An 11,542-nucleotide genomic window follows, 5' to 3' on the forward strand; every position below is an offset into this window, starting at 1 on the left:
AGACACTACAATTAAAAACTGAACGCGGCTGCTCAATCCAGTTGAAGGACAGTCGCATCACAGATCGGATTTCATTTCTCCAGTGAGGAGAGTGAGTCGAGCTGACTGACAAGAAGAGTGAGGTGAGACCGGAGAGACAAGACGAACACGGATGATTTAGTTTCTAAACTAGATGCAGAAGCGCCTGTTTGGCAATATTTTGGATTTTGAAAAGCCTGTTGACTTTTGCCGTTTATCTAAGGTGATTTTGGAAGTTTTTTTTAACATCCGTTTCTTATTTAATTGGTTCCACATTGTTTGCTGATTTTTACTTTATTTAAACTCTGTGTCATTTATTTATTTTATTTGACATCAAGGTGTATGCTGTGCCTCCAAGCTGTCTAATTAGTTTTGCTAATAAACGTTCTACGTTTCTTATTTATTTGGTTATATATTATACATGTTTACTTATTTCCAGTTTTGTATACCTATTTAAACTTTATGTAAGTTATTTGTTATTTTATATTAGGCATAGCCTGCCCTATAGCATGGTGTATTTTTATTCGTTTTGTTAATAAAAGTTCTATGTTTTATATATAGGCTAAAGTGAGTTTGACGTTGTATTTTGTTGTTGCATTCAAGCAATTGACGCCGAATTGCCGCTAATTCGAAAGTGAAAGTAAAATGTGCACGGTGCTTTTAAGCTATTTAATAGCGCAGGAAAGTGAGGAAAAGAGGGGAAATTTAAACGAACAATTGCGCCGAATTGCCGCTATTTGAAAGTGAAAGTAAAATGCGCACGCATTTTGCAAGCTATTTAAAAGCGAGGAAAAGAGGGAACGCCCCTGCCCCCACGGTGATACCGGTATTATCGTGTTGTCACACGTCGATTAACCGGTGGGAACATTTCCTCACCGTCACAACCCTAGTGTGAACTTGACATATTTTGGGATTGAATGGAATTTTATTGTGTTTATTGTTGTTTTTTACTTAGCTGACGGCACCGACCACCCCTTCGGCTCCAGCGGTGGTTCAGTCTCAGATCCCCAGAGCTCAAGGTCAGAATCAGCCATCTCTGGCACAGGAAGAACTCATGATGTCTATGGTGAACAACCTGGCCTCGGTCACCTCTCGCACGTCTATGAGTGTGATCATCGTTGGAGGAGTGGTGAGAATTATCGCCGTTTTTCCTCATTGATGCTTTAGAATCCCCTTTATTTTCTATAATAAATGTGACCCTGGAGCACAAAACCAGTCATACGTGTCAATTTTTGGAAATTGAGATTTATACATCATATGTAAGCATACTATACATCATATAAATAATCTTTCCATTGTTGTGTGGTTTGTTAGGATCGGACAATATTTGGTCGAGATACAACTATTTGAAAATCTGGAATCTGAGGGTGCAACAAAATCAAAATATTGAGAAAAACGTCTGTAAAGTTGTCCAAATGAAGTTCTTAGCAATGCATATTACTAATCAAAAATTAAGTTTTGATATATTTACAGTAGGAAGTTTACAAAATATCTTCATGGAACATGATCTTTACTTAATATCCTAATGATTTTTGGCATAAAAGAAAAATGAATAATTTTGACCCATACAATGGGCCGTTCTTGGCCAGAATAAGCTGCAATGTGTTTGATTCATAAATTTGGAAATATTTGTTATGAAATCATGTGAGTGACTATTCCTTGTGTGAAGGTGCGGACACATTAGCGAAATTCTGTGGGTAAAAATGTCCATTGTCTGTTATCAATAGTGTAGTAATATATGAAGTAACTTTCAAACCAAGCAGCTGGGTGAAATAAAGAAATAAATGACAAAAAAAGACAAAATATTATATGCCATTGATGAATATTTACTGAATTATCTACTGTTTTGTTGATGGGGGCATTAAGATGCATCCAACTTTTGAAAGATGGATGCATCGTTATCTCGTTTTTACACAGAGATTGGTAGGTCTGTTAGTAAAATCTGTTAACTTTAGCAATCCTTGTTGCATTATATGCCAGTGGTGACCGTTCAAAAATGCCTGTAACTCAGTTGAACCATATAGGGCCTTAAAAATTAAGATTTCAAAAGAAAAGTTTGTTAAAAACCAACATCAAAAAGGATAATATTTAATACTTCCTGAGTTACAGGCATGCAATCTTTGGGGAAAAAAAACGCAAAAAGTGCTTTTTCCCCATTTTTGAACGGTCACCACTGGCATATAATGCAACAAGCATTGCTAAAGTTAACAGATTTTACTAATAGACCTACCAATCTCTGTGTGAAAATAAAATAACGATGCTGCCATATTTCTAAAGTCACTTTCCACCTCCTGTAATTTGGCTCCAAATCTCATTTTGACCCCCTCGACAAAATAGTGGATTACTCAGTAAATATCCATCCATGGCATTTAATATTTTGACTATTCGTGTTTGTCTTTCTTCATAAAAAATATTAACAATTTCAAAAATTGTAGCCAGGGAAGTTTCTGAAATTTGGTTGATTTGAGACAGAATGACCCAGCTGTGAATTTGCGATACCAACTTGGACCCGTTGCAAAACCTCACATAAAATTCCCAATTCCTAATCCCAAACCGCCCACAAAACTCCCTGAATGACGGTACATGTGACCTTAACTTCTCATGGGTTGGAAATGAATGCATTGTTATTGAAGTTCATCTCTGTTCCCTCTGTTAGGTGTGGCGAACAGTTGGCTGGCGTCTGATCGCTCTCTCCATTAGTCTGTATGGCATGCTGTACCTGTATGAAAAACTCACCTGGACCACCAAAGCCAAGGAAAGAGCCCTGAAGAAACAGTTTGTGGATTACGCCACCGAAAAACTTCAAATGATCATCAGTTTCACCAGCTCAAACTGCAGCCACCAAGTGCAGCAGTAAGTGTTTTTACATCAGAGTCCATTTGAAATCAGATTTTGGTCTGTAAGGAAGCTGTTTTCCAAATTTGGATGCATTTTGAGTCATTTTGAGATGAATACAGCATTAGGGAACTGCTATCAATGACGTTCACTGCAGCTGAAGAGCTGTTCTTTTCATGCAAGTCGTCCTGTATGTTAAAAGTGTTCTTGTGTGTCTGATAAAGAGAAATCGCCAGCACATTCGCCCAACTCTGCCAGCAAGTCGACATCACCCAGAAGGAGCTGGAGAATGGCATCCAACGGCTCACCCACAAGATCCAGAAGCTGGAAACTGTACAGAAGCGATCCAAAGTGCTCAGGTCAGTGTCTGAGCCATCATTAATGGCAATGGAGACTATTTGGACTCCGTATCCGGTTAACAAATGGATCCGGAGACTTCTGTATTTCTGTCAAGCTTTGAGTTGCACCTTAGAAAATGTGAGGTTTTCCACATCTCTAATATTGATCGTGTTGAGGCGTTTGTAATCATAGCCACGTTTCCTTTCCTAGACATAAAGCCACGGCTCTGGAAAAGCAGCTGGAGGATTTCAGCTCCCAGTATCTTCGTCCTCAGCCCTGATTCTGCGTTCACACGGACGCTCGGCTGCTTCCAGAGTGATGTAACTCGTGAATACTGTACACCCTGCTGTTTAGGGAATTCTCGACTCGCCAGATGTTGCAAGGAATGCAGAGGGGGAAAATTGTACTTGTATTTAACTGTAAAATTTGTATTCTTGAATTAAAGCTGCTTTCAGTGCTGTATTTTGGTTGAGTTTCACTGGAACTGAACTTGAAAACACTCCCCTATGATGCAAAACATAAAGGAAAAAAGCATCTGGAATTTCAAAATGGAGTCAGTTTTGCTGTTCAGGTTCAGCGTAATGAAGGAGTAAAACTTTCATTCTTATACAGAGCCTTTTTCTTCAGAAACAGAATTCATGTCATCGGGAATTCAGAGTTGTGTAGATTTGCCTTTTGATCACAAAGCCTGTTTTCTGTTTCTTGAGAGTCTAACCCCAGATTCTCTTTATGAATTTTCTGTTATTTCTAAACATGTAAATGTGATATCCTGGAATCCCAATGTAAAAATTCCTCCGGTGTAATAAAAATATAATAAAATATTATTAACCCTCCTGTTGTGTGTAAATTTCAACCATGTTTTTAATGTGTGGGGTCAAATTGACTCCAAATATTTAACTATATCAATAAATTACTCAAATATAGTTTATTTTTATTTACTTACACTTTATTTACTTACACTAAATACACTTTTAGGACAAAACATAACTTTTTGTTTTTTATATATTTTTTTTTATTGCTTCATTTACACAGGAAAAAAACATTGTTTCTGAGATTTGTTCTTCTAAATCACACTCATCATCCAAATATTGACATTGTGGGGACATTTAGTTGGGCCCCATGAGAAAACAGCTTTTTGTTTTTTTTTGGGAAATGTGAAAATGCAAAGTTTTGTGTGAGCGGTAGGGTTAGGGGAATGAAAATACAGTTAGTACAGTAAAATTATGTCTAATGGAAAGTCCCCATATAATATGGAAACCCAACAACAATCATTTTTGATAGATGCTTGTACAGTTTTGAAAATGTGTGTACAGTGTTTGTAAACATTGTATGAAATAGTAGATAAAGGTATATGAAACGGACAAAAATTGGCATTCATATGCGGTACATTAATAGTAAAATGTAAATGAACTCGTTCGTTTACTTAATATAAAGTTTATGGTAAAGTTTACTTTTAAGTGAAAACGCCTATGAAAAACCAATTACAATTGATTAAATGTTTTGTTTTGAGTTGAAAACGGCATGTAATATAACTTTCCCTAGATATCTAGCCCAAAAATCCATATTTAAATATAACTGCACAAGTTTAAAAGACAATCAAACCGAACACATCTTAGGATATGGTTAAAAGTCTTTTTATTGGTTACAATATCATTGTATGGCAGCATTAACACCATGTTACTTTACAAATACCAAAAAAAAAAAGTTTATTAAAAATGATTATTTGAAAATATGGGCACTGTGAAAGAACACAAGGCAAAACACTCCTGGTTGTATTGGCTCAAAAGAAAAAGAAAGAAACAAAAAAGGAATATGAAGCTTACAAATCGAGCCAAAAGTATATTATGAATACTTAAAACACTGGGGTTCTAACATGTACTGTAATACTACAATGCTCTTTCATTGCCGAGTTTGAGTGGTTTGGAAATAATGCGTGCAAACAAAAAAAACAACGCATTTGGAAAAGTCATCCATGGTATTCATTAATTAAAGCTCTAAAACATCAGCATTTCAGCCACTCTTATGGCAGCTATATGTTAAAACTGCCGATTTCAGCGGATCCAGAACCAACCACTCAAATCTTCAACATGATCGTAATAAAACAACCACAAAAAGAATCACTGAGCGGCAATCTTGCAACCTCTACAGTACCAACAATAGAAATCTGACTCAAATCTAACCAATACGAATAACACCAGCAAAAATCCTGTTTAAAGTGAATTCTAAATGTGACATTATTACCAAAGACATCCCCTTTTCACAGTTAATCATCATAAAACTCGGCATAAAACAAACTAAAATCAATTCCTTTATGGAGCAGTGAAAGGGTTTTTATTCATGCTAAAAAGCACTTCTTGCAGAAAAAAAATACGTGTTATAATAATTTCAAGCTGCTTTCCGATTCCCTTTAATATAAAAAGGCAAAGTATTTTAAATGCTTTTCACAGTTATATGAGGTGTTAAGAGCGTTAACAATATCACTGTTTTAATCAGGCTTATTAAACTGGGTCTCAAACCAGCATTAATCTGGCAACCGCAACAAACACAGGCATACTGTCAGAACTGATGGCACATAAATATGGCGAAAGTGAGTAAACGGCTTCATCGCTCTGATCTACGATTTTTGATTCATTGAAAAATTAAGCCAAATATAGTGACTCGGTGAGCAGTTTAACCATCCTGACCAGATAGTGTTCTTCATTTCCACCTGTTTGCACACATTTACAAGCTGAAACTCTCAAATTACGCTTAATGAACACCAAAAAAAAAGTATATATACTGTTTTCAATACGTTCCATCTTTATAACACTGCAACACTTCAATTTAAGAGGAGGGTTTGTGGCCATTTCTAATTTAAAAAAAAAGAAAAATAGAAAAAGCGAGTGTTATGAATTCATTCAAAGCACAGATTTCTTTGTAAGCACCAAGAATAGGAATTTATATACTAGGATTAGTTCTGTTTTGATCACTAGTATTTAAGGCTAAAGATCAAGAGCAGATCGATCATGAATTTTGTTATCAAATTAAAAACAAGGCATCAAAATGCTTCGAATTAAACATTAGATCTCAAAGCTGTGAGAAAATTCAGTGCCTTCTTTCCAAACACCCTCAAGCACCAATAAATGATTGATTTAGTGGCGTGTAAAAAAAACAATCTGCATAAAAACACAATGTGTTTTATGCTTTTGTTTTCCAATGCACGAAAACCTCACATACAATTTTTGTAATACAGCCTGTTTGCAACGTTCCATTTAGTTTAGCGTTGTTTTCTATGTACAACAAACAAACAACAAAATACAAAAAAAGTGATTAATAAAAATGTCATGGGCCAATGATCAACTAGAAAAATATATACATGAACACTATGTATGTATATACTATATGGTATATACATACACATAATGCTGTACATATATACCATATCTATATTCATATACATGTATATTTACATATTACACAATGACACTTTAATAATCTCTTCCTATAATTCCTGTGGCCGGCAGTGATGATTGGCTTCTCCACGGGATGGAACTACATACTGAAAATCATGTGTAATAACTGGAATACAGAGGAACTGCTGTGGAAAGACGTAGAAATGGGACCGGAGGAAACTGGAAATTTTAATACCATTCTCAGTTCCAGATCCGAAGGAAACTGTCCCATGATCCCGTGGCCACAGCCATCCCATCATCAGGTACTCCTAAACAGCTCACTCTGTTGTCATGACCGGCCAGGACACCTGGAGAAAGAGAGAGGGATCGATACAGGTTATCATAATGCAAAGCAAAAAAAAAATAATGTAATTTTTTTTTTTAATAAAAATACTAAGAAAATTAAATGACAACAACACAAAACACATAAATAAATAATTACAAATATGCAAGCAAATGCAAATAAATTAATAAAACAAACAATAATCAAAAACAATAACAGTAAAAATAACATTTACAAAATTATAAAATAAAATGATAATCAAATAAAAATTACAAATAAGCAAAAAAAAAAAAAATTTATAAAAATAAAATAAACTTACAATAAAAATATAAAAATAAAATAATAAAACAAAAATAAAAAAAATAAAATAAGTAATTAAATGAATATAAATAAATATATGCACGCAAATGCGAATAAATCAATAAAACAAACAATAATCAAAAAATAAAAAACTGAAATAAAAATACAGTAAAAATAACTTTAATAAAATATATTATATTATTTAATATTATAAAATAAAATAAATGATAATCAAATAAAAATTACAAATAAGCAAACAAATATAAATGTATAAAAATAAAATCAAAAAATAAAATAAATAATAAAAAAAAATCAAAAATAAAAACATTTAATAATAATACAAGTAATTAAATAATATAAATAAAAATATGCAAACAAATAAATTAAAAATAGATCAACAAAATAAACAATAATACAATTAAATACAAATACAAAAAAATAAATAATAAAAAAGTAATAAGATAATCAAATTATAAATAAAATACTTAAAAGCAGACAATATAAAATAAATAACAACAATAAATAATAATAAAAGCAAACAAGAAAATAAATTAAGAATACAAATAAATTATAAAATATGCAAACCCACCCCCTATAAAACACATACACTTATATTTACAAAATGTTTTGCCCTTACCTGCACGTTCGCCTTTTAAAGTGTCCCAGACGTTGCAGTTGAAGTCGTCGTATCCAGCCAGCAGGAGGCGTCCACTCTTGGAGAAGGCCACGGAGGTGATGCCGCAGATGATGTTGTCGTGAGAATACATCATGAGCTCCTGATCCGCGCGCAGGTCAAACAGCCTGCAGGTGGCGTCGTCTGAACCCGTTGTGAAGGCATTTCCATTCGGAAAGAACTGCGAGAGTAAACAACCGAATTCAACACAACCGTCCATGTAGAGGAGCTTCTACACCACCCCATCTAAACAAATAGCAAGCATGATTTTAAACATCTTACGCAGACGGCATTTATATCCGAGACGTGGCCAGTGAAGGACTGCCTGCACATCCCGTCTCTGATGTCCCACAGTTTAGCAGAAGCATCGCAGGCTCCTGACACGAAAGTCTTTAAATCAGGACTGACCGACAGACTCATGACATCCCCCGTGTGTCCGGTGAAACTGGTGGTCTGCTGGCCCGTCTCAATGTCCCACAATGCACTGCAACAAGAGACACAGGAGCAAAGCTGAACACAGGTTCCATTTGGTTTCAATCAAAACCAAACGCTTTTAATTCAAAGACAACCTGAAATAACAACTATGATGCATTTAATATTGCAATAAATCATTCCTGTAGCTCAAACATTAAGGTCATGGGTTCGACTCCCAGGGAATGCATGAGCTAATAAAATATATATTATTAAATGCAATGCAAAACACTTTGGATAAAAATAAATAAATAAATAGAAAATAAATAAATGATAAAATATACAATGAAAAACAAAATAAATATTAAAAATAGTTTTTAAAAATTAGCTAAATTAAATAAAATGAATGCAAGACGCTCTGAATACAACGTACAACAAACGTGAATTTCAAAAAGAAAAAATGAAGCTAAAATATGCACATGCCAAATAAAGTTAACGCCGCATATACCATTTATCCCTTGACATACTAATACTAGACCATTATAATTAGTTTAATTATTATTATTGTATGTAACATTAACTCACCATGTGGTGTCACCAGAGCTGGTGATGATCTGATTGTCATCAAGAAAACGACAGCAAGACAGATAGCCTACAGAATCATTCATAAATTCATTAATTATGTATTTCATTGATTAATGATGTATTGTATGAATTGCCACACAGAAAGAATCGTTTTAGAGCAGGGCTTCCCAAACTGAGGTCTGTGAGTTAGCTACGGTAATAATATTTAGTTAATTAAATCATAAAAATACGTAATTATATTTACATATAAAATATAGAATTATATAATTATAATTAGCAGTCAAAAGTTTGGAATAATTAAAAATCTAAATGTTTTTGAAAGAAGTCGCTTCTGCTCATCAAGGCTGCATTTATTAGATCAAAAATACAGTAAAAACAGCAAAAGTGAGAAATATTATTACAAGTTAAAATGACTATTTCTTTTACTGCAGTTATATCTGATCAAATGCACATTATTCTTTAGTTTGGGTTAAACAAATCAATTTTGCTTGGTTGGAACAGCAGCTACGCTAATTAGTGACTTGACTTGACTTGACTATTTTCTATTTAAATATATTTTGTAATGGAATTTATTCCTGTGATGCAAAGCGGAATTTTCCTAAATAATTATTCCACACTTGCCTGATAGTGGATATATTATTATTACGTAACATCAATAATAATATTGCAAAAAAACCCCAGTAAAAATACAACACTTTAAATATTTTATTTGTTTACCTAAATAATCCGACATCAGAGAACCATCAAGTGTGTTGTTATATTGTTGAAAAGTTAACTTGTAATCTCAGTAAATATTTTAGGTCAAAGTGGGTCGGCTGATGAAGTTTGGGAACCCTGCTTTATGACTGAGGAGATAAATAAATGTGACTCTACCTGTGTGTCCAGCCAGTTCTCGGTTGACCCTGACGTTGCCCTCGCGCGTTTTAAGGCTGTAGGTGGAGCAGATGTTGTCTAGGCCTCCGCAGGCCACATAGTTCCCCGACGGGGCGTAGGCACAGGTCATGACCCAGGAGGAGCGCAGGGGAATAGCGTGCATCTGCCAGAAAGAGTTAAAAACATACAACATCCTTCAGTAATGTAACGAGCTAAAGTGGAAGATAAAAAGAAAGCAACACTGGGCGACACTGTAAAAAGTGGTAACCAGCAACCGTCATCAGATGGATGCTCTGCAGTCAATGGGTGCCGTCAGAATGAGAGTCCAAACACCTGATAAAACATAAAAACATCACAATAATCCACAGCACTCCAGTCCATCAGTTAACATCTGGAGAAGACAAAAGCTGAAACAAATCCAGCATTAAGACGTTATTATGGACTCGCATTTTAGTTAAAAACATCTTAATGCTGGATTTGTTTCAGCTTTTGTCTTCTCCAGATGTTAACTGATGGACTGGAGTGCTGTGGATTACTTGTGGATTATTGTGATGTTTTTATCAGCTGTTTGGACTCTCATTCTGACGGCACCCATTCACTGCAGAGCATCCATTGCTGAGACACTGATGCAATGCTACATTTCTCCAAATCTGATGAAGAAACAAACTCATCCTAATCTCGGATGCTCTGAGAGTGAGCACATTTTCAACAAATTTGAACCATTCTTGGACGAAGGTGAACTATTCCCTTAAAGAGCGATTTTTATCTGATTCAACCCATGAAATTATCTTCGTCTGTATTTTAGGTTGAGTCGGTGATGCTAAATAACATTTTTAATTTGAATAATTTGCGCATGGCTCTAGTATCTCATTACCTTGTTGGTCGTATAACCATCCCATATGATCAGTTTGCCATCTTGGGAGGCACTGACAAGTAACCTAAAAAAAGAAAGGCACAGAAATGATAAAAATCCACAATGCAGCGTATCCATTTTTCAATCAACAAAACGTAATTAATTCAGGACACAGATGGGATTTGAGAAACATGGTGGGAAAACGGAAAACGAACACCAGGGTCCCAAGCGTTATTTCATGGAATATTAATCACACAGTTGAAACTAGACCAGCTCAGAGTGTTTAAAGCAGCGTTTTTTTTGTACATAAAACCAATCGTGATGATTAGGGACCCTCCGATCGATCGAACACACACCTGGAGTCGCTGCCCCAGTGCATGGCGTAGATTTTGGCGAGATGACCTCTGAGCGTGCGTCTCGTTCTCATCTGTATCCGCCCCACTGAGTCCAGGCTCGCTGTCATCTGCCATATGAGCCCAAAACAGCAAGAGATGAAATGCCACACAACATTATCAGCTTCCAGTCCAATGGTACAGTAAGCAAGCTCAGCATCATCTTCTACAGCATTTCATGTGCATTTAGCTCATTTACAGAATATTTACTCAACATTCTGTAAAAATGCAGGGGAAAAAAGCTGGAAAATGTTTGTTTTTTTACATTAAAGTGGTCATATGATGTTGCTAAAAAGAACATTATTTTGTGTATTTGGTGTAATGAAATGTGTTTATGCGGTTTAAAGTTAAAAAAACACATTATTTTCCACATACTGTACATTATTGTTTCTCCTCTATGCCCCGCCTTTTTGAAATGCGTCGATTTTTACAAAGCTCATCGGTCTGAAAAGCGAGGTGTGTTGTGATTGGAACATTAAAACAAACGAGGCATTTGTTGCATCCAGTGGGGACATAATTACGGATTATAATGACTTATACTTTATACTG

General features: G+C 35.0%; 2 protein-coding genes across 3 annotated transcripts in view; one reads left to right on the plus strand and one right to left on the minus strand.

Annotated features, from left to right (window-relative positions):
• The window catches only part of LOC107701405 (mitofusin-1-like), a 39,486-nt gene extending 35,447 nt beyond the window's left edge, over positions 1-4,039 (plus strand). For both annotated transcript variants that reach the window (XM_016503440.1, XM_016503511.1), the window contains 4 exons: positions 974-1,147; positions 2,675-2,871; positions 3,078-3,212; positions 3,403-4,039. In XM_016503440.1, coding sequence (XP_016358926.1) covers positions 974-1,147; positions 2,675-2,871; positions 3,078-3,212; positions 3,403-3,472 — 576 coding nt within the window. In that variant the 3' untranslated portion in view covers positions 3,473-4,039. The remainder of the gene's footprint in view (positions 1-973; positions 1,148-2,674; positions 2,872-3,077; positions 3,213-3,402) is intronic.
• Positions 4,040-6,584: 2,545 nt separating this feature from the next.
• LOC107701549 (guanine nucleotide-binding protein subunit beta-4-like) overlaps positions 6,585-11,542 on the minus strand; it is a 12,684-nt gene continuing 7,726 nt past the window's right edge. The window contains exons 4-10 of the mRNA XM_016503622.1: positions 10,958-11,064; positions 10,623-10,686; positions 9,749-9,911; positions 8,876-8,942; positions 8,162-8,363; positions 7,844-8,060; positions 6,585-6,931 (exon numbers count right to left, since the gene is read on the minus strand). Of these exons, the coding sequence (XP_016359108.1) occupies positions 6,825-6,931; positions 7,844-8,060; positions 8,162-8,363; positions 8,876-8,942; positions 9,749-9,911; positions 10,623-10,686; positions 10,958-11,064 (927 nt within the window). The 3' untranslated portion in view covers positions 6,585-6,824. The remainder of the gene's footprint in view (positions 6,932-7,843; positions 8,061-8,161; positions 8,364-8,875; positions 8,943-9,748; positions 9,912-10,622; positions 10,687-10,957; positions 11,065-11,542) is intronic.

This window comes from Sinocyclocheilus anshuiensis, unplaced genomic scaffold (assembly GCF_001515605.1).
Source record: "Sinocyclocheilus anshuiensis isolate Anshui unplaced genomic scaffold, SAMN03320099.WGS_v1.1 scaffold21, whole genome shotgun sequence".
Classification (NCBI taxonomy): Eukaryota; Metazoa; Chordata; class Actinopteri; order Cypriniformes; family Cyprinidae; genus Sinocyclocheilus; species Sinocyclocheilus anshuiensis.